General features: G+C 43.3%; 1 protein-coding gene across 2 annotated transcripts in view; it reads right to left on the reverse strand.

Moving 5' to 3' along the window:
• Positions 1-27,783, reverse strand: part of Fam189a1 (family with sequence similarity 189 member A1) — a 423,307-nt gene that overhangs the window by 224,872 nt on the left and 170,652 nt on the right. For both annotated transcript variants that reach the window (XM_036184710.1, XM_036184721.1), the window contains exon 2: positions 10,144-10,200. In XM_036184710.1, the coding sequence (XP_036040603.1) occupies positions 10,144-10,200 (57 nt within the window). The remainder of the gene's footprint in view (positions 1-10,143; positions 10,201-27,783) is intronic.

Raw genomic sequence — 27,783 nt, forward strand, 5'->3', positions numbered from 1 at the left:
TTAATGTAATCTGTATTTTACCTTACTTGGAACCCACCCAGGATGAAAAGTCTGACCCCTGGGAGAGAACTGTCACATACAGTTACAGGTAACATGCTTTAGTTACTTAAGTGGTAGATAATATCCATGGCAGGTTAGAAGAGCATCCAAAAAGCCTTCTAGTAAAAACTAGGGAGTAAAGTGACCATAAGCTTTTGAAAAGCCCCAGCATACTTCTGGGAACACAGCACGTCACCTGGATGTGTAGAGTTGTGCTTATGCCCAGGATGGACTTGAGACATCTCTAAATTGTAACCTCCAAGTCTAGGACTGAATGTAAGCAGGAAGTGAATGCTAAAGCAGATTGTCAGCTGCCTGGCATTAGGTCGAAGGCATGTCCCAGGGGACGCACACAGCCCCTTAGCAGAGACTAGGCATTGGCTGCAGGCATTTAAAGGAATCTTTGTCTAACCATGATCCAGCTAACTACTAGATTTACTGAGTAGGCAATTCAGCAGCATGTCTGTCAGAAAACGTTACTTTACAAAATTAGTTAAGAAATCCCTAAACAAGCAAGCAACAAAATTACAATAAACAGTATCAACAATGAAATATGGAGAGGGGTATATTGAATTGCCACAGGTGATATGTTATATTCTTGAAAACGTCTGATTTGCAACAGGAAATTATATGACATGTAAAGATACAGCAAGCAAGGTTCACATGAGAGTAAGAGGGAAAAAAAAAGCAATGTAAACAGTCCTGAGGAAGGCCAGATGGTAGGCTTAAAGACTTCAGTTTAGCTCTTGTAAATATACTGAAAAAACCTAAAATCTTGTTTAAGGGGAAAAAAACTAAAGGGGAAAAAAAGCACAGGACAATGATGTCTCACTAAGCAGAAAATACCAAAAACGGTGGCAGGGGTCATAAGAAAGTACCAAACATACATTATGGAGCTGAAGAGAACAGAAATTCAAACAAAAATTTCTTCAGAGAAGTAAAACAGCAGGACTGGGGAGGTAGAAGAAATTAGCAGGGACCCGAAAGACCAGCGAATTGACATTTTCCAGTCTGGACAGAAAGTGAACAAAGAACCAAGAAACACAACAGACCTTAAGCCAGTGGTTCTCAACCTGTTGGTTGTGACCCCTTTGAGGGTGGGATAATAACCCTTTTATAGGAGTCACCTAAGACCATCAGAAAACACAGGTATTCACATTATGATTCATAGCAGTAGCAAAATTATAGTTATGAAGTAACAGCAAAGATCATGTTATGGTTGGGGGTCACCACAACATGAGGAACTTATTGAAAGGTCTCGGCATGAGGAAGGTCTAGAACTGCTGCCTTAGGTGATGCACACTACTAAGGATGCTAAACATGCATGAAGAGAGCATAGAGGCGGGTGGGAGGAAAAGAAACAAAGGTTAGAAAGGATGCTTGAAGAAGTCATGGCCCCAAACTTCTCAGATCTGATAAAAGACATGAATCTAAACTTCCAAGCCCAGGGAATTTCAAGTAGGTCAAACTTAAAAGAACTGATACCCAGACACGTTTTAGGTCAACTGTCAAAAGCTGAAGCAAAAAGGAGATCATACAAGCAAGAACAAGTGACTGTCACTCACAAAGGATCCCCAAAGATCAAGAACTAGTCTCTCCTAAATCATATATGATAAAGGGCAATGCAGGGCATATTTAAGGCTATAAAATAGAATAAAAAGAAAAATCTATGAATCAAGAATTCTATATATAGCAAAACCATCCTTTTAAAATGAAGGAAAGTTTGAGCCATTCCGAAATAAAAACTTAAGAGAATTTGTTATGAGACACATCCTACAAGAAATGAGAGAAAGGGACAGTATTACACAGAAACATAACTCTTCTCCTGTCTGATTTAAAAGATGACTGAATAAAACAATAACTGCAAGGCTGGAGTGAGGGGCACACTACACACCAAGTTTTAATTTGTATTAAACAGCATTAAAAAAAAAAGGAAGAACAGACTTACAGAAGGTCCACTTTTGTATAGTTTTGACATGAAGTTAGTATTCATCTGAAGTGGGCTACCATATATTATGATGTTCATCTTGTTATCAAAGACAATAACTAGGACAACAATGCAAAAATACATTCTTAATAGAATTAGCCGCATGGTGGTAGTGCACGCCTTTAATCCCAGCACTCAGGAGGCAGAGCCAGGTGGATCTCTGTGAGTTTAAGGCCAGTATGGTCTACAGAGTGAGATCCAGGACAGGAACCAAAACTATACAGGGAAACTGTGTCTCAAAAAAAACTAAATAAATAAGTAAAATAGAATTAAAGTAGTCTGCTAGGGCTGGAAAGATGGCTCAGTCATTAAAAGCTAGGCTCACAAACAAAAATATCAAGTAAATAGCAAACATGAAAGAGGGCAATAATAGAGGACTAGACAAACACTTTAATACATAAGGCACTTAGAAAGAAAAGAGAGTTTGAGTCATGATCCTTCCTTATCAGAACTAAGTGGAAAATGCCTTCCATTGTGGGGCAGACATTGGCAACATATATTTTTAAAACCTAACCCAACCACATGATGTCTATAAGTCACTCACTTTATATTCACAGAGTTAGCAATTCTTCAGTGAATAGAAAAGGACAAGCAGGGATTGCTGGTGTTGTGCAAAAGGTGGGTCTGGGGAAAAAAGGGTACAAACTGACCTGTGGGTTGTGGGGTACATGTTTCATAAGACGTGAATGATGCTATGGAAAAAAGGCCATCTTAGAACAGGAAGTTCTTATCAAATTGCACAGCTGTCTGTCAAAATGAGAAACCTAATATTAGGGTTAGCCAGTAGAATGGATGTAATTGAAGCCCAAATAAGCTGTCTGGAAAATAGAATAGAGGAAATTTACCCAGAAAGAAAGAAAAAGACAAGAAACTGATAGAAATGTTAAAGACCCTAAAAGGTCAATTTAGCAGGTGTAATGTCTGCTTGGGATTCTAGAAAGACAAGCCAAAAAGGACAAAAAAGAGATAATTTGTTTTTAAATTGCAGCAAAATTTTCTTGAAGTATCTAATAAACAAATAATCAGAATGAGTATAGTCTCTGCAGTGTATGCTAAACAGATCTGAAGTCAACATATTAATAGCTTTTCAGAAATTGTAAACGAAAAAGTCTCCCAATATTATAGGTATCATTTGTTCATAAATTCATTGAGAAAAATCAATTCATTCATGATAAAATAAATCCACAATCATTAGACAACTTTAGCCATTTAGTCTAAAATTTGTTAAAGAGAAAAATGTACAGAAATAGCAAGGAAAATTAGTCACAAAACAAAAACATGATTTGTTAGAAAGGTTGATTAATTAAAGTGGATGGTCCTGACTTCAGGAGAGACTAACGGGGTTCATTCCATAGCACAGACATCAAAAAACAGACCCACATCCAGCAATGGGAGGGGAAACACTTCATACATGAGGAGAAATGCTAACACTCAAAACATCCTGCTGAGACGGTGACTACTCATCCTTGGCTACATGATGAGGCACAGATAGCCTCAGGCATATGAACCTTCGCCACATAAATGGAGGAAAAACTAAGCAGATTTTACAAGATTTAAAAAATAATAATAATTAAAAAAAAACAGGGCAGCTCAGCAAAGTGAAGGCATATGCTGCCAAGTCTGATGACCTGAGTTTGACCTCCAAGACCCACATGACTCCTGTAGGTGTCCTTTGACCTCCTCACTTGTGGCATGACACACAAATACATACATACACACACATACACAGATAGATAGATAGATAGATAGATAGATAGATAGATAGATAGATATGATAGATAATAAATAAAAGACGTGTCGTTAAGAATTAAAAAACAACAGCATTATAAAATATCGTTTGTTTAAAACCAAGAAGGATCCATGTATTAAGAAACCCACAAACAATGAAACAGTCTTCTGATGAGAAACAGCACATTCAGAAAGGAGCCAACCAAAAAGCCAGGTTCCTGTCATAAAAGGCAAGCAATGGTAAATACATCCCTAGTTCTCTTTGGTACCTATATCGCCACAGAGGAGGCCTCTTTAAAACAGACTCACAATGCTTTGTGATATATAGGATAATCTATAATTTGTTATATATAAAAACATTTCAACCTTGTGGGCTGTTTCTTTTGAGGAAGAGGACAAAGGGTTTGTCTTACTCTTTTCATGTAATAGTCTCAATAGTATTAATTATTTCAAGTAAGGTAGGGAGGCAGGGTTCAACTCATTGTTAGTTTACATAAGCTTTTGAAATCACGCTACCTATGATTACACACGAGAGCATCACGATTAGGATCACAAATGTCACAAAGTGCTTCTCTCGAGTCTTTTGACACACCATCTAATTAGAGCTGTGTGGTCTGGGCACTAACTTGGGATTAGTTTACTGCAAAGAGGACAAGTCCCTCAATCGTAGGAGACACTCCACATGACAAATCGCACCAGGTGGGAAAAAAACCAACAACTTATCATTGTTGTCACTGCTGCTGCTCGATTTCAGTGTCTGAGGAGGCTTTCACAGACTACTTCAGGAGTGTGTGTATCCTCCCCCCCCCCATGCACAGGCTTTTCCTTCTTATCCCTCTTGCATCTTGCTCATAAGGTCTTCTTCCCCAAGTGCTGGTCAGGTGGCTGCTGTCCCTTCCCTCCTCTGGTGTGTCACCAGCTTTGTGCTAGAAGGCTTGACCATGTCGTTCAACCCTGGTGTAGAGGCTCAGACCCATGCAGGGGAAGAGACACAGCACAACTAACAACCCGCTCATGTGTGAGAGTTTCAGGGTTGGAGATTTAGCTCAGTGGTAGAGTACTTGCCTAGCAAGCGCAAGGCCCCGGGTTCAATCCTCAGCTTCAAAAAAAAGAGAGTTTCAAAGGGATGCTGCTGTCGACAGACTCTGGAGGCACCCATCCCTGCCACCAGCGGGGTCACTCATTCCTGAACTCTCCCAGGGACTCCAGCAGGCATCTAACACTCCCTTTTTCTAACTACCACTAGGGACACTTCCCTTTCAGAGAACTCAACTCACTGTGGTTATCACCACAGAGAAGAAAAGGCCAGTGACATCCCTAGAAATGATATAGAAAGCTCACAGTGACCCTGTCAGTTTGCACCTCCAGAAAGATGGGCCACAATAGGGAGAGGATAAACTCAGGGGCTTGGGGAAAAGAAATCAAGACTTCAAGGTCTGTTGTTCTGTGTTTTGGCCAGCTGTAGATTGTTTGAAATAGTCTCCATCTGTAGCAAAAAGGAGATTCTTTGATGAGAGGAGAGAACTATGCCTATCTATAGCTATAAGGATATATGTATTTAGAATACATTTAGAAATTATACTGGTTTCAACTCCAATTCATTAATCTATAATGCAACCTTAGCCTATACCTAAGGCTCAGGAAATATCACAGAAGAGGGAGCAGGAAGAGTCTAAGAACCAGAGGACCCAAACTTATGCTGTGAGACAGTGTTTTTTATATATGACAGAAACTTCATCCATAAAATCTTAACGTAGTCACCCAAACAATATATCACAATGACAACACCAGTTGACATGTCAATACAATGGAAAAATCTCATAAGGCCCCACTCCTAGATGAAGAACTATAGGCAATTAATAGCTGCTGAGAAAGGAACAATCAATTTTCTCCAGGGATAGACCCCTGGTAGTTTATCTAATCCCAAGTGGTCAGCCTTAAACACATGTATATAGGAGCAACACTAAATGGGTTCAGCAAGTTGTGTGTGTGTGTGTGTGTGTGTGTGTGTGTGTGTGTGTGTGTGTGTGTGTTTAACAATAATTAAAGAAGAGGTCAATAATTTGAGATGGAATAGGGGACATATGGAAGAGTTGGAGGGGAGAGAGAGAAAAGTGGATAAATTATAACTAAGAAAGACTTCAAGGCATTCTAGCTATAGGACTCCAGCAAGACCCTCCCCTCATCTTCCTCTGCTCCTCACAACTCACTCATCACCTACAAAACTTACTTCTATTTTCTGGATTTGGTGAACTTGAGAGCATCTTAAATATGGAGAGCTGAACATAGCATAATGCTTTACATGATGCCATGCCTTGGCTGTTGCTTGAGTGTGTAAATAGGGTTCATGGGTTATAATTTGGTTCTCAGTTTGAAGATAACAGGGCCTAGTGGAGGAGATTAGGCCACTGAGGTTGTGTCCTCAGAAGGGATAAATGAGCTACTACAAGAATGTCTTGTTATGAAGGGGTGAGGCTGGCTCTCCCTAGTGTCTGACTTCCTGGCCCATCGTGTTCTCTCTTCTGCATACACTCCCACCGTGATGCCACGTGTCATGAGACCCAACAGAGGCTGAACCAATGAGACCACCATATTGTGTACTTTGTCTCCAAAGTTGTGAGCTTAATATGCTACTTTTCTTTATTAAGAAGTATACAGCCTTAGGTGTTATGTCCTAGGCAGATACTAACTGCCACGCGCTTGTGTGTGTGTATATGTGTGTGTGTGTGTGCGCGCGCACGCGCGCGCGTTTGCTTGAGCTTGCGTGTGTGCGTGCACGCCCCCACGCATGCCAAGTAGCTTTGAGAAAAAACAAACAGGCACTGAGATCTGTCAATAGCCTATGCTAGGGTGTTGTGAGAGGAGGCTGGGGTCTGCTAAAAGCACAGAGAAGAGAGGGCCAAGTGAAGAAATACTCAAGTAGTAAAAATGAGATCGTGTGGATGAGTTTGGAAAGACAAAGATGGGGAGGAACAAGATGTAAGAGTGACTCCTCAGCATCCCAGCTGGGGTGTGGCAGTGTGAAAGGCGATGTGAAACTCAAGGGATGTATAGTTAGAGGAGAACCAGCAGGCAGAAGGGGGTGTCTAGGAGGCCCATGGTAGGTTGGGTTGGAGAAAGGATTTTGGAGTCAAGGACTTGGGTTCAAGTATGAGTTACTTGTGTTAAGGCCTGGAGGTTTCCCCTTCACTTCTAAAATATACAACTGACTCTTGCCTACTTACTAGGAAGAGAAGCATGCACATCACACTCAACCAAGGGCCACCATCATTACCCACAGTATTTCAATGGTATTACCGCAAATGAAGCATTTAGGGTCATTCACCTGATAATTCTGAGTGACAGATACTTTCATGTGTCTGTAGTAGGATATTATTTTAAGATGTGTTAAATTTGTTTGCGCTGTGGAACATTTGTTTAATGATGCAAAGATGTGTTGCATTCTTTTATGTCGCATTTTTTAACTCGGTGAAGCTGTGTTACTTTGTCTGTCTAAAACACCTGATAGTCTAATAAAGAGCTGAACAGCCAATAGCGAGGCAGGAGAAAGGATAGGCAGGCTGGTAGGCAGAGTGAATAGACAGAAGGAAAAATAGACAGGGAGGAAAACAGGAGAGAACAAGGATCAAGAGAAGGAGGAGGATGCAAGGGGCCAGCCACCCAGCTATACAGCCAGCCACAAAGTAAGAGTGTAAGCAAGAATTACAGAAGAGAAAGGCAAAAGTCCAGAGGCAAACGGTAGATGGGATAATTTAAAGTTAAGAAAAGCTGGCAAGAAACAAGCCAAGCTAAGGTCAGGCATCTATAAGTAACAATAAGTCTCCATGTGTGATTTATTTGGGAACCGGGTAGCAGGCCCTCCAAAAGAGTAAAGAGTAATAAAACAACCAACAACATGTGGCAATGTGACAAACATATAATTCCTAGCTAGGTACTTGGTGGGACACTAGTTTTGAGGTTGCTGTGATGTATTTAAGATGAAATGAACATTTAAGTCAATAATCTTTGAACAAAGCAGAATGCCCTGCCTAATATGGGGACTTCTCATAGGGCTTCATCCAACCCGTTGAAAGTCCTATAAGAAGACAGAATAACTTCCTCCCAAGTGAAGGCTTCAGACTCAAGGGACACTCCCTCACCCCTGAGGTACTAGCCTACAGGCCCAGGCTGCAGATTTTGGCCTTGCTAACAATCTTATGACATTCTTTAAAGTAAATACCCTAATAGATGTGCAGGCAGAGATTAGCTAGATGCATCCTGTTTGTTGTGTTTTCTGGGGACCCCTGACTGATACATAGATATGTAGAATTGGGCCTCTGTATCCATGGATTCTGCACAGACAAAAGAACATTCTTATGGGAGAGACAAATAAATACCCATCAAAATGTCCCTCCCTCAACAGTGTGCAGATGCCTCTGAGATGTGTCTGTCCAGACAGGCAGCATCTGCAAGCCTCCTATGTAACAATGGCCTGGTGACAAGTCTTTACCATAAGATGTACACAGGATGTGCATAACTGTTAGGTCAAGGAGACCCAACCCCACCTCCCATGTGTCCTCACTGAATCCCAGAGCCTCCACAGGCATAGAGAACAGGGGGGACCCCAAATGCTAAGACCCATAATTCCTGTAAAACCTTCTGTGGAGAAAGTATCTGCTGGGGGCAGAGTCTGCATGGGAGAGCCAATGGGAGTAAATTTGCGCTGCATAGAGGCACTAAAGTCTGGCGTTTGGCACAGTGGCTAGCATTTCCCCAGTGAAGCCCTTCATCCTCCAGCTGGACCCTGGGAGGAGATCAATCAAGGTAAGGTGAATGTGAGCACCTTCCAGAGAGCAGCTGGTCCGACACCAATCGCAGGACTTGGGAACCATCACTTGGAACTCTGCCTCCACAGGCCCAGCTGTTGCCATCTCCTCCTCCCTGCACGAGGCCCCAGAACCTCTCCTGCTTTCCCAGGATACGTCTGAGCCATATCCATAAGGTATTTCTAAGGCACCTGCATCCTGGTCACCCTGTGATGATCTCCACTCTGGGACTAGGACTGGAGGAAGGGGGGGGCTGGGTGACAAAAGTTTTATGTTTCTACATCCATCCTAAAGAAGATAGTCTCTTTTGTTAGGCGGCTGGCATCCAAGGTCTTAATCTGTCTGTCCTGTGGGGGTACATGGAGGAATGGAACAGACTGTCCCTGCGTTGAGAAGTTATGGCTGGTCCCCAGCCAGTGTGTGCACTGCCAACCCATCCTACACAGAGCCAGCTTCCTGATCCCCATGCTGGAGTTGCCATAAGGTCATTCATCCAAGAAGGGAAGGGCTGGGGGCCAGTATGGAGAGCACACAGAAGAAAAAAGAAAGACCAGCTGTTTTGTGTTGTTGTTGAAGCCGGATGGAGGGTACACCAGGATTCACTACATCAGCCTCCCTCTCTACTCTTCCACACCTTTGAAATTTTCTATATTAAAAAAAAATTGAGTAAACTCTTCTATGAACCGAACTACTCAAGAGGAAGCTCAACCAAATTCAAGCCACTGTCTCCCCTGACACCATTTCAGGATATCACAGTCACATTCATGAAGGAAGTATCTTCCACAAACGCATTTGTTTTTTCCCGTTTCCATTAATATTTAGTACGCGTCATTATCTCTCAGTCTTATCACTTAAAACACGATTTTAAATAATTGATTAATACAAAAGGCGAACATAACCACACTGCCTTGTTCAGTGCCCATCAAAGCTCTTCTTCTAGTCCTGACACAGACACATCAATATATTAATGCATACACCGAGAAGACCAGCCTACAGATCAATACACACAGAGATGCCTGGGGTACTTCTCAGAGGGGAAACCCATCACCCTTTCCCACCCCGGTGTGGTCCATGCCTCCTCACCCAGTAATGATTCAAGAAAGAATATTTTATCCATGCAATTTCTTGAGTTTCCCCCAAACTAGCACTTCTTGAACTCTGGTAGAATGTGTGTTGTTCCTATGTCCTGTGTAAGTATTTGCCCATGCACACACAGATCTTGGTGGCTGGAGAAAGCCTCAGCATCCAGACTTTCAAAATGTCTTTGTTCTCAGTATGTCCTCGAGGGATGTCATCAAAGCAGAGAGACAAAGGATGTGGTAGGACAGTCTTAGGAATCACTCAAGGGGCATGCTGGGAAGTACAGCATGCCAACCCAGCATGCCAATGCACAGAGGTTCTTGAAAGCCCATCAGCACGTAAACAGACACTATGTACAAAAGTCTGCCACCAGCATGTAGCAGACACTAGTCACCACCCCCTGCCGACAGCTGAACGCTGGCTGCCATTGCTTCTGGTACACTTGCTGCTGCTCTGCAGGCGAAGCACTGTCCAAGGCCACCTGGAGCTCCAGGTGCCACTTACCACAAGTGAGAGAGGTCTCTTCCAGGAGACGACACCGATGAGGCCAGACAACAGCACCTGGAAGGAAGGAGAGTAGAGGGAGGTGAGACACTTGGCTATCTTTCAAATCAACTTCAATCTGTTCCACCCATGAAAGGGCATGTGAAATCCATACACTACAATGTGGCATTCCCATGAGCTGGGTCTCCACTCCAGATGATCACAGCCTGTGGCCACACTCACACCTGGCTGAAACCCAGATTGTATTGTGTACTGCATTGCAGGATATGTAAGTGATGGGCTTCCAGGCTCTTCATGAAGCTGCTTAGTGCTCCCTAGTCCTCTAACTTACTTGACTGAGCTCTACACAATCACAGAAAGGATGGGAGATACCCCTGGAGCAAAGGTTAGGCTCCCCATTACTCACTGGCCACTCTGAAGAGTGACGTGGCTGCCCATCATGCCATTTTCCCGCCAGCCCCTGTGTTCTCAGTAAAGCTTCCCACCTTGATAATAAGCAATATCTCCTTAGACAGCTCTGGAACTTTCTAGCCTCCAAATACCAGCAGCCCACATGGCCCTTTCCTGACCAAGCCCTGACTATCCTTGCCCTGGACCCTACTATCTTCTCCCATGTCATCGTTAGCATACTGACACACCATGTGCTTATACCTTAGAAAACCACTGTTCGAATGTGTGCCATCATCTAGCCCCAGGCCCACCTTTTTTAAAGGCTACATGTATCAGGGAAGACTCCGGCTTTGTTTCCATATTCTTGGTCTCCCTGGGTCCAGGAATAAGAAATGACTATGGAGACAAAGCTACTTCCCATCCAACATCTGTAATTCAGCTTCCACAACTTAACAGAAACCCTGCTTCTCAAGGTCACAGAGAGGTCACCAAATGCTAGGAGGTGCTGTTCCATGTTGCCCATCAAAGGACCATCCACCGAAGAGATCCCGCCCCTCCAGGCTCTGAGGTTCTCCATCATCTTATGCTCTTCCCACTTTCCAAGCTGCTCTCTTCAGCATCTTTTACAGTCGTAATTCCTGATCCCAGGTTCCCAAGATATTTGTCCCCTCTCCCCAGTCACATGAGAAACTAGCTATCATGCAGCCTGACGAACCCTCACGGCCCAGAGCTCTGTCCTGTCTGCTAGGCATCTCACCCACTGTGGCTTCTGTTCCTGGTACCTGTTGCTCTCCCACTCAATACATTCCAAATGCATCTGAAGCCATAACCTTCCAGACCTGGTGTTCCTCTTACAATCTCAACTTTCCAAAATAATGCTACTCCTTCCTGGCCACTCATCCCTAAATCTCATCCCTTGCCAGCCCAGTCACCCCTGTATCTAAACAGACCCAGGGCAGAAGCCTCTGGCTTGCTGTTCAAGACAATCATTCAGGAGGCCTTATCATAAATAAGTTATTTGGACACAAGATCCTGGAAAAATGGACCACACACATCTGTCACTGAGGGACTGGTCAGACAGCCAAGGACCCAACTGGAAACCCTGGATACTTTTCCCCTGGGACTCCATAAGGGCCCACCAGACCTAGGGATCATGCTACTAACAGAGCTACAAAGTCTGCTTGGTCACTGTCTTAGTGTTCTGTTGCTGTGAATAGACATGACCACAGCAACTCTTACAAAAGAAAGCATTTAACTGCAGCTCACTTACAAATTTAGAGGGTTAGTCCATGATCATCATGGAAGGAAGCAGTCGGGCATGGTGCTAGAGCAATTTAGCTGAGAGTGTTCCATCCTGATTTACAGGCAGCAGGGGTAGGGGAGGGTGGGGGGGAGAGAGAGACAGAGATACAGACAGAGAGACAGAGACAGACAGAGAGAGAGTGGACTTTTAAATCATGAAAGTCCACTGCCAGTGACACCCCACTACTCCTTCTCAAATGGTCTACCAAGTGATTAAGCATTCAAACATAGGAGCCTCTGGAGGTCATTCTAATTCAGACCCACCATAGTCAGAGACTGCAGTGGGTGGAACCAGATCTTATAGCCAACAGGCTTTAGTCAATGCACGTGAATTCTCCAGTCACCTTTACTCTCCTCCATGTGCAGTCCAGCATCCTCTTCTAGATAGTCTCTCTTTAAAGTTGGGGAGACCTTGGCTTCTATCTCTCTGGCTCTGGGCATCTGAGTCTAATTCTTCCAAAGGTCCCTAAAACCATGATTTGACTTTTAGCCCCAATGTCCAAACATCCCCAACAGCCTCTATGAGGCCAAATCCATCACTGCTCAATAGACACCATGGTCTCAACTCATTTTAAAGTTAGATTGCAGGACCATTTCTCTAGTGGACATCTTGTTACAATTCCAGTCACCATCTCCTGCTTGACATTTCAAATTCCAGCTCCATTCCTTCACCTCCAAAGTTTCTTTTTCAGGTTGATTTGAAATTCCCACCAAGACTGCCATCATTTTCTGAGCTCACTATATAGTTCAAAGGTCAGTAAGCGGCAAAGCTGGACTGAGTCATCTGTACATTGAGCCGTTAGACTGTCCCCTGCTTTCTTCTATGCCCAGACATTAGCCTTAGTCACTCATCCCTGCCTATATGATGAACTACCCTCAGGAGAAGGTGGCTCTCCCTCTCCCTCCCTCCACCCCTCTCTCATATGAATGTACCAAATAAACCTCTCCTGGGCCATCAACAGGTGAATGCTTGCAAGCCAGGAAGATAACCCTCATGAGACACGAACCATGTTGGCACCTCAGCCTTGGCCTTTGTAACCTCTAGAACTGTGAGAAAAAGTTTACATTATCTAAGCCATGGAGTTCTGTTCCAGTATAGTAGCAAGAATTGATTAATATGTAGTGTATGTATCAGCATAACAAAATATCTGAGATAATTCACTTACACCAGGCACAAATAGAGTAGGAAAATAGCTCAGCAGGTTAAAGGCTTCTTGGGGAACCAGGAGGACCTGAGTTCAACCCCAGTAGCCAAGTAAAAGCTGAGCTTGGAGGTATATCTTTTATAACTCCAGTACTGGGAGGCCTGAGGGGGCAAAGGAAGGTGGATCCCTGGCCAGCCAGGCTAGCCAGTTGATGAGCTCTAGGTTCAGTGAGAGACTTAGTCTCCAAAGGTAAGGTGGAGAGCAAGAGGCAGATACTTGATGCTGACCTTTGGCCTCCCCACATGTCTGCACACACAGAGACATGTACATAAGCATGCACTCATGAACACATACTCATGAAAATACCACACACACACACACACACACACACACACACACACACACACACTCACTCAAATACAGTTTACTTGGTCTCATAGTTCTGGAGGTCTAGGTGCACAACTGGCTAGCTCTGCAGCCCATGCCTGGGTAAGGACAGCACAGTATGATTAAGGCATGTGAAGAAGAAAAGCCTCAGGGCCAAGCAAAGGAAGGAAGGGACGGATGCACCACAAAACACTCCAAGAGCTTTTGTCCAATCACCTAAGGGCCTAAGAGCGTTCCACGTTCCACGTGACCTCTCACAGCTAGCACTTCCCAGTAGCACCAGTTAGGAGACTGAGACTTCAATGCATTGGCCTCTCGGGGACATTTAAGATCCAAATCACTGCATATGCTACTCTACCTGGAGTGGGGTGCTGGACTCTACAATCTCTACCCACTCTCTCTCCTGCTTCCACAGAAGCAGCAGGCTCCCTGCCTCCTGCTGTAGGCACACTGGGGCCAGTTCCAAGGACAGCAAGGGCCATGCCAGAACAGTTCAGAGAAGGACTTTCAAGCTCCAGCAAGGGGACGTTTCCTCTGTAGGGGCACCTGTCTATGTTCACTTGTGACCCAGAAGAGGGAGAGCCATCCTTCAGAGCACAGTACAAAAGAATTTCAAAGCCTCTGCTCCTTGAATGATTGGTCTTAGTTTGAGCGATTTTTGCCCAACTCCAGCTTCCAGTGAGGAGCTGTGGCACATTCTGGGGGCTCGGTAGCTCTGTAGGTTTATTTTATATCATGCCTGTGAGGAAAGGGGTCGTGAATCAAGCTATCTGTGAAATTACCACACCACGAAACTGCTGACCCATTTAATTGATGGGTTTTGTTATTCAAAGTCCACAATTTGCGAAGAATATAGAAAAAACTACAGAAGGTCAGAGAAGAGTGGCATGTAATTAAACAGCTGTGGAAAGGAAAGGCAAAAACGGGAGAGGCAGGGCGCCGATACTCAGAGGGGAGGCTTCACCTTCCAAGCATGTCGAGTTATAAGGATACCACCTTGCTCTTTCTGCTTCCCTACCTGACCTAGGAGAGGCCAGAGATAAAGCTGGAATTGAGTCAGAAGTTCCTGCTGCAGACAGTGGTGAAGAAGGTAATAGATTGTCAGGCAGTGACGGTCCTATTTGAGCCAAAAGTGTTTTCCACTGACGGTGCCACTGCCAGCCAGAGAGGCCTGGAACACGCGAGCTCTGTAGATCTCTCCTTCCTAACGCTAGAATGTTCTGTTGATGCCTACAATCAAGAATTTTGTTCAGATCATCAGATCTGATTCAAAGGCAAATGATGAGGCAACATTTTAAGCCGTGGAACTCGTCCTTCTAGAAGGAAGACGGGAGCCAATTCAATTACTTTCCCCCAACACATGGCAGGTGTGCGCAACAGCTACTGCGAAATCAGCTTACCGCCAAGAGGCTGCATTTGCTCCATGCCTGGGGAAGGAAGCTGTTGCAGAAATGGACGAAGTGATCTGCCCGGGATGAACGATGCCTAGTGAGCTGTAAGAGCCAGAGCGCCTCAGACAGCAACTCTGTCTCAAACCATTCCTGGTCAGCTTCACATGGAGGGGTGGACCACCCCCCCACCCCAAACTCGTGTTCTTTGGTTCTCAGCCACGTGACAAGGCTTGTTCAGCTGCTTAGTCTTGTATTCTTCTCTACCACCAGGAAACAAGCTCATCACCATGCCAGCCCCGCCCATGACTGTGTCTTCTCTTGAACTCACTCCTCACCATTCCCTCTCACTACCAGCGACTTCCAGTCTGTGGCCCCAGCCTCCTCCACACCATTTCCTTGGGGGGGGGGGGCTGCACCCTTATACCGAGCTCATAACACTCCAAAGAAAGCCCTCTGTGTGTTATCATGGGTCCTGTCACCCTAAGGGACCAGATCTTGCAGAAACAGAAATCGGGCCACGTTCCCTTCCCAAGCTCTTTGGAACTGAGTTCAAAAGCAATCTGTGTTATGGTTTTACAGCCTCTAATTTATGGTCCTACCCTGTACCTGGGTCCCCCAAGCTCATTGTCACATAGGCTATCACAGACATTACATAGCATAGACTTTCTTGTCACCCCTTGAAAGGTCAGATATTTTCCTTTGTTTGGGACATTTCTCTGAAGACTCCTCTTCCTCTCCTCCCTCATTATCCTGTCCATGACAGCTCTCTCTATTATCCTTACATTGAGCTATATTGTATTTTAAATGTATTCTTTGAGGTTTCTGTACAATGTATTTTAACTATATACAGTCTCTTCTCCCACCTTCTTAAAGATCCCCACCCACCTTCCTACACACTCAACTTTTTATTTTCATTCTCTCTTTAAAAAGGTCCAGTTTGTGTTGGCCAACTACTCTTGGGCATGGGGCCTGCCCTGGAATGTGGTTGATATATATGTCAGGTGTTGCTCCATTGAAGAAAACTGACATTTTCTCACCCAGCGGCTATCAAATGCCAATGGCCCCTCGGTTAAGGATGGAACTCTGTTTTGTCTTGCTTAAGCTTGCTGTCACACTGTTCATGCTGTTACAATCTCTGGGAGTTCATATCTTCTGCCCTGTGTCTAGAGAACACTAATTCCTTGAAGTCATTCATCATCTCTGGCTCTTACAATCTTTCTTCCCCATCTTCAGTATAGATCCCTAAGCCTCAAGGAGAGAGAAGTAATACAGACATCATACTCAGGGCTGAGCATTCTAATGTCTCTTTTTCTCTTTACACTGTGGATTGCCATGTTAATTACCATCTACTGAAAGAAGTTTCTCTGAAGGGGTTGAGCAATGGACTGATTTTGAGTATAGCAATATATCATTAGAGTCATTTTATTGCTATTTGGCAGTCAATTTATTCATTTGGCAGATTAATAGTAATGGGTTTTCCCCTAAGGCTCATGACCTATCTAGCCACAGGTTCATAGCCTCATTGATGGTGTTAGATATGGGTTCTATCTCATGGAGTAGACCTTAAATCCAGTCAAAAAAAGTAGTTGCTTATTTCCATGAGATCCATGTCACTATTGCACTAGTAGGCATATCTTACTAGCTCAGTTGTTATTGTAGTTTTTAGGGTTCACAGCTGGATGAGGTCAACGATTACTTTTCTACTCCAGGAGCATGCATAGCATCTTCAATCACTGTGAAAGCTAGCCAATGGGGATGAAGTTTCTAGTAGAGGACCAGCTAGATTTCTCCATTTTATAACTCAAATATGTGGTGTCTTCAGCAATAGTTCTATGGGGCAACCAACAGCACCAACAACAGCCTGGAATGTTTTGAGGCATCTATGGTGCCCCCTTGGCCAACAACTAAAAAAAAAAGGGTAACCCATTCTTGGTACTCTCTCCATTCCCATTCAATACAGTGCTTTACATCTCAGCTAGAGTAACAAGACAACTGGAGGCGATCAAGGGGAGTGCTTGTTTGCAAATGGTATAAGTTTCTCCACAGAAGACCCCAAAGGGTCAACAGGAAACTTACACAGTTAGAAAATACATTCAGCAAAATAGCAGGATATGAAAGTGACACATAAATATCAGTAGCATTTATGACAAACACACTCAGGAAAAGATCATGGAAACATTTCCATTCAAAACTGCCTCAAAAGATATCATGGGATAATTCTAACTAAGAAAATGAAAGGCATGTATAATAAAAACTTTAAAACATAGAAGAAATTAAAGAAGACACCAGAAGATGGAAAGACCTCCCTTATTCATGGGTTGGTAGAATTAATACAGCAAAATGGTCATTCTACAAAGCAATCAAAATTCAATGCAATTCCTATCAAAATTCCAACATAACTCTTCATAGAAAATGTAAAAAATCTTCAACTTCATATAGAAACAAACTCACAAAAAAAAAGAAAGAAAAAGAAAAAAACAGGATAGCTAAAGCAATATTGAAATCCTAAATAATAAAAGAACTGCTGGAGGCATCATCATTCCTGCTTTTTAATTTATACTACAGAGATAAAGCAATAAAACCAGCATGGGACTGGCATAAAAACAGACATGTTGACCAATGCGATTGAACCAAAAACACAGGCATAAGTCCATACACCTATGGAAACCTAATTTTTGATGAGGAAGCAAAAAATACACACTGGAGAAAAGACAGCATCTCCAGCAAATGCTGATCATCAAACTGGATGGCTGCACGTACGAGAATGAAAATAGATCCATCGCTATCACTCTGCACAAAACCCAACTCCAGCTTAAGACCTGGTGCTCTGAATCTGACAGAAGAGAAAGTGGGGCATAGGCTTGAACAAATTGGCACAGGAAAGGAGTTCTGAACAAGACACAAAAGCATGGGCACTAAGACCAACAGCCATAAATATAGATAGTCAAGGGACTTTGGGAAACTGAAAACCTTCTGTACAGCAAAGAACACTGTCATTTGAGAAGATCAGGAATGAAAGGATCATCCAGAAGGAAGGAAGGAAGGCATTAATAAAAGTATTAATTAAATACAGAAGCAGAGAGTCACTTCCCAGGATTGTTGGAATTTATTTTGGGGGTAACATGACATGGTCCTCATTTTCTTGTGTGCTCTCAGCTCTTAGACACATCCCAGCTTGGCTATGTGTTTCCTCGTGGTCAGCAGTTAAACCCAGAGAATTCCTCTCATACCTCACAGCTTTAACACGTGATATGGTCTAAGGCACAACCCCCATTTCCTCATCAAATTGACCCAGGACCTAAAAGATACTTCTGCCAATGGAAGACCACATATATTATACTGGGTACCCCAGATTCTAGAGTGTTGCTGGTTGGGGTGTAATGTTCTGTACTTTTTAATCATTACTTTAGAATGCACACCCATTAATTAAAAAAATATAAAGCTATATATTTTGTCACAGAGATGGCAGCAGCAAATCTGTTTATCTGGCTTGTCTAGATCAAGGTCATATAGGCTCTCCCTCTTCCTATACCTCTCCCTACTCCCTTTCACACACACAAATACAATTAAAGGCAAATCAAGGAAACAAAATGAAGTCATGTGATGAGTGGCTGACCTGCCCGACACAGGTTTGTATAAACACACTCCATGATATTCCCTCAACAGTGGAACCATTAATACACTTCCCACAGTGTATCTCCATGGATAAAAAGCTTGTGACTTGTACATGTTGAAATCCTTCCCACTTTTCAGACTGTAACCCACTGAAGGATTCCATCTCAACCACAGTCCTGCCTTCATGCAGGGAGGAGGGCTAAATAAATGTGTACACACGGGGCAGGGTGTTCCAGACCATCACACAATTCTGCATGCTACACCAGTATGTTCAGAAAAAATTTAAGAGCAAGATGTATACATTTCTATCATTAAGTTTTTATCAACTGTCTCTTTTGCATCCCCTGAATAATCACATTTGTTCATGAATATAAGGATTAATCCATGCACTCCCTCTTCCTTAAAGCATCTTTTAACTCCAGATATGAACCCCCCCATCATGCTCTATTCTTTCAAAAGTACTGCTGAATTCAAATTCCTAACATTTTTACTAATGTATTACATTCTTCTATTCAAACTTCATTGTTCTGTTTTCTACTCTTGTGCTAACTTATGTTTGAACTTGTTAGGATGACCTTTGCATTTGGAGAGCATTCAGACCCAGGCAGAAGACATGACACAAAGTTCCCAGACTCTTGACCCACGGAAACTCAGAAATACTAACACTGTGGTGTTCTGAGCCACTAGGCTTGTGGAATTTAGACACACAGCAACAAAAATCCGAAGCAGTGAGCTGAAAAACCAAAATGTGAAAAAGAAACCTATGAGAACTGGAAAGAAGGGAGCGGGCAAGCTTAGACAAAACATGGATTACAGAGAAATCCATGAGAATTGGGAAAAAGAGAAGAGAGGAACGGGGAGGGCAGGCAGAAAGGAAGGATTGATTCAGTGTACTACCTGCTACAGTAATTAGTACATCAAAATATTATGTCAGTAGTTATGTGTATTAAGCACTGGCTGCATGCCGGACACTTGCCATGCATTTACATTTTAACTCTGCTGTGACCATCCTCAGAGGTGTGTGTGATGGTGGTGAACACGCAGGGAAGGAAACAGGACAGCACAGTCATTAACTTACTGTCCCTGTTTACTGGAGAAAGCCGTGTGAGGACATGGGTGCTGAAATCCCAGACATACAGCTTTCCTATGTGTGCAAGGAAAGGTGGAAAAAAGAGTAAAATTTAAAACTCCATGTATGAGACTTGCAAGCGACGGGGTGGGGATGGCCTAGAATAAACAGACCAGACAGGAGTGGATCAAGAAAGTCTTAGATCATGGTTCTCAACCTGTGTGTGGATCACGACCCATTTGCAGGGGTGTCAAACAACCCTTTCACGGGGGTCCCCTAAGATCACTGGAAAACACATGTATTTACAATTCATAGCAGCCACAAAATTACAGGTATGAAGTAACAATAAAAATCATTCTTTGGTTGTGGGTCGCCACAACATGAGGAACTGTATTTGAAGCATTAGGAAGGTTGAGAACCACTGTCTTAAACTGAGGGACAAGAAAAGTTTTGTTATTAAATGAGGTAAAACAATCCTTTTCAAGATAGAAGGAATTCAGTGATGTACACATTCTGCACAATTCTAATTAAAATATTTAGAAGAGGTAAAATGATCCATGCAATACAAAGTGAATCGGCTAAGTCTCTTGGAAAGCAACAAAACTTAATCTATATTCTAATATTTATAGGATAATAAGTTCCAGAGGAACCAAAGAAGAAAACCTAAATGTTCTAGACAAAAATGGGAAAAAAATTTTTAAAAACCATCTTGAAGTCAGCCTTAAGCATAAAGACAACACCAGGGGTCATAACAGAAAAGACTTATGTGTTAAAACTTTTCACGTTTGTGGTTTTCAAACACTAGTGCAGGTGACTAAATGCTGCCACCTGTCTCTGTTGAAGGTACAAGTCTGTGCTCTCATGTGCCAGTGGGTGGAGTGCCTGTTCCCATCTCAGAATCAGGCTTGGCCAAAGACTTGCCTGGTCACGCCGGGTGGAAGCAGGACACACTGTCACCCCTAAGGCCTGTAAACCCATCACCCATGCACTCGGGCCTCCTCCTCATACATGTGCCTGCAGTCTCTTCAAGTCGGAGTCCTGGGAAAGTACTGTGGCACAGCCCCAAGCACAAGCCTAGTACAAAGTGGAGCTGTCCACACCGACCTGAAGACCCAGAGGAGAAGAAAACACTGAATTTTGAGGAGATGTTTAAAATGTAGTATTATCTATGGCAAAAGGCAAAAAGTAGATTTGTAATTTTAAAAGAATATAAAGTTGGAGAAATAAATTAATAATGGATATAGTAAAAAGATTGATTTTTTTTCTTAATTTACAAGAGGTTTGTCTACATTACCAAGGCAAAAAGAACAACTCAATAGGAAAAATAGCTGAACTCTATAAAGAGGCTGTTCATTTTGAGCAGAAGATAAACCTCTAACAGCCAACCTGCTTCAAATGACTCAATGTACCCATCAGATAGCAATACTTTGGTGAAGCTATGGCAAAAGGCAGAAGTGTGGGCCAAAACAACTTATTGAACATGGGGAAGTAGACCTGGTGCCCACCTAGAGCCTTCAGGCCTACAGACTAGTATTTATTCATGGTACTGGAAGGTACTCTGCACACTACCAAGAAGAAGAAGAAAGGTAAACACCAACCCTGCTCCAAACCCTTCAGTCTACAAGACTGACCCACCATCAAGATGTGCTGGTACAATAGTGGCACAAAGCTGGTGGGAGTCACCAACCAACATCTGATTTAATTCCATGAGATGGAACCCATACCCAATGCTGCTTAGATGGCCAAGAACCTGAGACTAGATAGGCTGGGGACCTAGGGAATAACCAAATAACCTACAGGAACATAGCAATAAAATGGCTCCTAATGATACTCAGCCATATTCAGATCTGTCCCATGCTCAGTCATCATCAGAGGTTTCTCCTGCAGCAGATGGGAAGATACACAGAGACCTACAATCAGACAGTATGCCAAGAGTGAAAGACCTTGGGACCCTCAACCCTAAAAGGGATGTCTCTATCAGATCCCTTCCCTCAGGGCTCAGGGACCTCTGTGGAAGAGGAGGTAGGAAGAACGTAAGAGAGGATGGAGGACATCAAGGAATCAAGGCCTTCTAGACACAACAAGGCTGGCACACATGTGAATCACAGAGACTGTGGCAGCAGCACAGAACCTGCATGGGTCTGCATCAGATGTGGTCTTAAAGCTGGCAGAAAAAGTGGACACACACACTCATCCCTAACCCAAAGCTATCTCCAGTTGACAACCACTTGCAACGAAATTTTAGTTTTCTCCAAGGAAGTCTCAATGGAGAAACAAACCACTCTTAAGAGTCGGCCCCATGGAGAGCAACGAAAGATATGTCTTGATGTGATGCTAGGGGTGGGGCAGGGGCAGATTTTGGTGTTAAGGAGAAACCTGGTACCAGGTACACTCCCCAGAATCCACAAGAATGACCCCAGCTAGGAATCCTAGCAATAGAGAGGAAGGTTCCCCTTCTCCAAGACCCCCAGCAGACCCTGAAATCTCCACGCCCTGCCCCCACACCCATCTGCCCGAGACCCCAGCCACTTCCTGAGACTTAGAGACCAGCCCCTAGCTCCCATCCCGCCTCGGAGCTCCCATCTGGACAAGAGCCCCCAGCTCCCATCCGGCCCAGAACTCCCATCTGGACCAGAGAGAGGATTCCTGAATCTGTCAGCTCTGTCTGGACCAAGAGCGCTGGTAAGACCAAGAATGAATACAAGAGGAGATGGGCAGATGTCAAGGTAGAAGTACATACAACAAAATAAAGAGCAATACAGCATCACCAGAACTTAGCCCTCCTCCAACAGCTAGACCTGAACATCACAAAATGGAAGAAGCAGAAGAAAACAGCCTTATGAATAACATCATGAAGAGGCTAGAGGCTTATAAAGAAGAAATCAAAAATGAAATGGAGGAACAGACAAACAAAAAATGGGAAGAACACTATAAAAAAAAAACAAGAGGAAAGGACAAATAAAGCAGAAGAATGTAGCTGTAACAGTCTTGTTAAGTAAGAAACACAGAGCCAATTGCAGAGTTAAAAGCCAAGAGGTCAGAGCAATAGCTGAGAGCTGAAAACCTTACCGTTCACTGCTGCTCTGTCTTTCCTCTCTGCAAGACGGTTACTTCCTGTGACCTGTCTTTTATATAGACTTTCTGTTCTGCCTTCTCATTGGTTGTAAACCCAGTCACATGACCTCCTTGTCACTGCCTATCTGTACAGACCTCCAGGTCTTCTATGGTTGGTATTGAGATTAAAGGCTTGTGTCGCCATGCTGGCTGTATCCTTGAACACACAGAGATCCTGCCTAGCTCTGCCTCCCAAGTGCTGGGATTAAAGGCATGCAAACACCACTGCCCAGCTTCTGCTATGGCTTGCTCTGACCCCAAGGCACCTTTATTAACATACAAATAAAATCACATTTCAGTACAAATAAACTATCACTACAGAAGAAAACAATAAACCCCTGAAAGAAAATCATGAAAAAGCAATGAAACAGATGAGGGAAATAATCCAAGACATGAAAAGGGAAATAGAAAAAAAATGGAGAAGACACTAGCAGAGGGAATGCTGGAAATAGAAAATCTGAATAAATGAACAGGAACTTCAGATGCAAGTATAACCAACAGAATGCAAGAGATGGAAGAGAGGATCTCTGGTGTTGAAGATACGGTAGAAGAAATAGATTCATCAGTCAGAGAAAACACTACAGCCAACAAAGTCATGACCCAAAATGTCCAAGAAATTTGGGACACCATGAAAAGACCAAACCTACGAATAATAGGGATAGAAGAAGGAGAAGAATACCAACTCAAAGGCACAGAAAATATATTCATAGATCAAGATCATAGGAGACAACTTTCCCAACTTAAAAAAGGAAATGCCTATGAAGATACAAGAAACATATAGAACACCAAACAGACTAGACCCCCAAAAAAGTCCCCCTGCCGCATAATAATTAAACAACTAAACATACAGAATAAAGAAAGAATATTAAGAGCAACAAAGGAAAAAGGCCAAGTGACTTATAAAGACAAACCCATCAGAATAACACCTGATTTCTCAATGAAGACTTTGAAAGCCAGAAGGACCTGGACAGATGTGATGCAGACACTAAGAGACCATGGATGCCAGCCTAAACTAATGTACCCAGCAAAACTTTCGATCATCATAGACAGAGTGAACAAGACATTCCAAGACAAAGCCAGACTTAAACAATACTTATTCACAAACCTAGCCCTACAGAAAGCACTAGAAGGAAAATTCCAACCTAAGGAAGTCAGATACACCCTCGAAAACACAGGCAATAGATAACACCACAGCAGTAAACCCCAAAGAAGAGAAGTACAAACACACTACCACCAAAAAATTAATAATAATAACAGGAATGAACAATCACTGGTCATTAATACCCTTAATATCAATGGACTTAATTCACCTATAAAAAGACACAGACTAACAGAATGGATACGAAAACAGGACCCATCTTTCTGCTGCATACAAGAAATACACCTCAAATTCAAAGAGAGACTCTGAACATTTATGCCCCAAACACAAGGGCACCCACATATGTAAAAGAAACATTACTAAAGCTTAAATCACATATAAAACCCCACACATTAATAGTGAGAGACTTCAACACCCCAATTTCACCTCTGGACAGATCTGCCAAATTGAAACTTATCTGTCACTGTGCACAAAACTTAAGTCCAAGTGGATCAAAGACCTCAACATAAATCCAGTTACTCTGAATCTGATAGAAGAGAAAGTAGGAAGTAGTCTTGAATGCATTGGTACAGGAGATCACTTTCTATATATAACACCAGTAGCATAGACACTGAGAGAAATCAATCAATGGGACCTTTTGAAACTGAGAAGCTTTTGTAGAGCAAAGGACATGGTCAACAAGACAAACCGACAGCCTACAGAATGGGAAAAGGTCTTCACCAACCCCACATCTGTCAGAGGACTGATATCCAGAATATATAAAGAACTCAAGAAATTAGACATCAAAATGCCCAACAGTCCAATGGGCTATAAAACTAAACAGAGAATTCTCAACAGAGGAAGCTCAAATGGCTGAAAGGCATTTAAGGAATTGTTCAACATCCCTAATCATCAGGGAAATGCAAATCAAAACAACTCTAAGATACCACCTTACACCTGTCAGAATGGCTAAGACCAAAAACACTGAAGACAGCTTATGCTGGAGAGGATGTGGAGCAAGGGGAACTCTCCCCCACTGCTGGTGGGAATGCAAGCTTGTACAGCCACTTTGTAAATCAATATTGCACTTTCTGAGAAAATTGGGAATCCATCTCCCCCAAGACCCAGCTGTAGCACTCTTGGGCATATACCCAAGGAATGCTCAATCATACCACAAGGGCACTTGCTCAGCTATGTTCATATCAGCAATGTTTGTAATAGCCAGAACCTGGAAACAACCTAGATGCCCTTCAACTGAAGAATGGATAAATAAAATGTGGTACATATACACAATGGAGTCCTACTCAGCAAAGAAAAACAATGATATCATGAGGTTTGCAGGCAAATGGATGGATCTAGAAAAAAATCATCCTGAGTGAGGTAACCCAGACTCAGAAAGACAAACATGGTATGTACTCATAGGAGGATACTAGATGTAGAACAAAGGATGACTAGACTGCTCCTCACAACTCCAGGGAGGCTACCTAGAGAACAGGACCCTAAGAAATATACAAGGATCACCCAATGACAGAGAAATGGATGAGATCTACATGAGCAAACTGGATGTGAGGGATGGTAATGAAGGGCAAGGTTTGAGGGAAAGAGATCTTAGGGGGGCAGGAGATCCCAGCTGGATCAATAGAGAGGGAGAACAAGGAATAAGAGACCATGATAAATGAAGACCCCATGAGAATAGGAATAAGCAAAGTGCTAGAGAGGTCCTCAGAAATCCACAAAGATACCTCCACTGTAGACTACTGGCAATGGTCAAGAGAAAGCCTGAACCAACCTACTCTGGTGATAGGATGACCAAACACCATCCAATCTCATCCAATGATTGAGGGAAGCAGATGCAAAGATGCATGGCCAGGCCCCAGGTGGAGCTCCAGGAGTCCAACTGGCGAGAAAGAGGAGGGATTGTATGAGTGAGAATTGTTGAGACCAAGTTTGGGAAAAGCACAGAGACAAACAGCCAAACTAATGGAAACACATGAACTATGAACCAATAGCTGAGGAGCCCGCAAATGGATCAGGCCCTCTGGATAAGTGAGACAGTTGATTAGCTTGAACTGTTTGGGAGGCATCTGGGCAGTGGGACTGGGACCTGTCCTTAGTGCATGAGCTGGCTGTTTGGAACCTGGGGCTTTGCTCAGCCTAGGAGGAGGGAACTGGATCTACTTGGACGGAATCTACCAGGTTGAGCTGAATCCCCAGGGGAGTCTTTGCCCTGGAGGAGATGGGAAGCGGGGGGGGGGGGGGGGGGGGCATGCCGCGGGGGGGGGGGGCAGGGGAATCCATGGCTGATATGTAAAATTAAATTAAATTATAAAATAAAAAAAACAAAGTGGGGGAGTTACAGAGGAAAAAAAAAAGACTCCTAGCAATAGTGGAGAGGGTGCCTGAACCAGACTTTTCCTATAATCAGATTAGTAAATAGCCTAATTGTCAGCATAGAGCCTTCATCCAGTAACTGATGGAAGCAGATGCATAGGTCCACAGCCAAGCACTGGGCTGAGCTCCAGGAGTCCTGTTGAAGAGAAGGACGAGGGATTGTATGAGCCAGGGGGGTTAAGATCATGGTGGGGGAACCCACAGAGACCCCTGAACTGAGCTCCTGAGAGCTCATGGACTTTGGTCTGACAGCTAGGGAGCCTGCATGGGACTGACCTAGGCCCATGCATGTGTGTGAGAGTTGTGTAGCTTGTTCTGTTTGTGGGGCTCCTAGCAGTGGGATCAGGACCTGTCCCTGGCACTTGAGTGGGTTTTGGGAACCTATTCCCCATGCAGGGATGCCTCACCCAGCCTTGATGCAGGGGAGGAACTTGGTCCTGTTTCCACATGATGTACCATGCACTGTTAAACCCCAGGGGAGGCCTGCCTCTCTGAATTGAGACAGAGGAGTGGATGGGGAGGGGAGAAAGGAGGCATGGAGAGGAAACAGGAGGAGAGGAAGGAGAGAAAACCACAATCAGGATGTAAAATAAATGAAAAAATTTAATTTAAGCAACAACAACAACAAAAAAGGAGTAGGCCTCATGCCCAGCAGTTGATGGCTAACACTAAATGAACTCCATGGCATCTTTGAAGATTCTTTGTCTCATAATGTTGAATCAGGGGGTTTTGTTCATTTGGTTAGTTGGTTGCTTTTTTGTTTATTTTACCATAGATACATATTTATGGCTTCCAGTTTTTACTTTTTATGGGATTCCTGAGTGTGCAAACATGTGTGTCTCTGTGTCTATATGTGTTTTTTGTGCCTGTTCTGTGGCTCTTTTTCTTGTTTGGTTGCTTTTTCATATTCTAATTTGTTTGTTTACATTTATTTCATTTTACTATTCTTCTTTAGATGCCAGTTTGTTTTCTAGTGAGAGAAAGAAGGTGTGGGAGGGGAGGTGGGGTGGACTTGGAGGAGCAGGGGAGGGAGAACTCTAATAAGAATATGTGATATAAAAAAATCTATTCTCAATAAAAGAAAAAAAATAAAAATTAAGTGTTGAATGTTACTGGAATAATACTCTGAAATATGCCTGATAGTGGTACAGTTTGACGCAGTGTCCTTGACTTGGGGCACAGATTCATAATCTCTCTCAATAAGAGATGCACACACACGCTCACACTCGGTGGCTCTACCACCAGGCACTCAGCCTGTGCCAGGCGTGTACCCTGCCATTTACACAGGACTGTTACAGCCAAACCTGCCCCTGAACGTGGCAGCAGAGAACTACTGAAGTGAATGCTGTTTACACCTAATGGGAAGGTTTGCAGTGTGGCACGGGAAGCAAGTCTGTCCTGAGCAAGGATGTCAAAGGTAACTGACCTGTCAACAAGACAAGCCTAATGTGTGGAGGAGGGAGGTCTTCCTCCCACTGGATAAATGAGAAGAAACAATGGGTGATGATATGACATCAGTGTTCCTCCTCTCTGAAAGGATACATGAGAAATTTAGCACTGAGAGGCAGAATCAGGCCTGAGGGAAAGGGACACTTGCCTTTAAATGTGCAACTGTCTATAATATTAATCTTATATATAAATTATATATATAATATATTTTTAATAATATAATCATTTGAATGACCTATGATGTAATGCATACCATCATTCATGCATATCATTACAATAAAACCACAATGCTAGGTCTAAAAGTTGCTG

Source organism: Onychomys torridus, chromosome 1 (genome assembly GCF_903995425.1).
Source record: "Onychomys torridus chromosome 1, mOncTor1.1, whole genome shotgun sequence".
In the NCBI taxonomy this organism is placed as follows: Eukaryota; Metazoa; Chordata; class Mammalia; order Rodentia; family Cricetidae; genus Onychomys; species Onychomys torridus.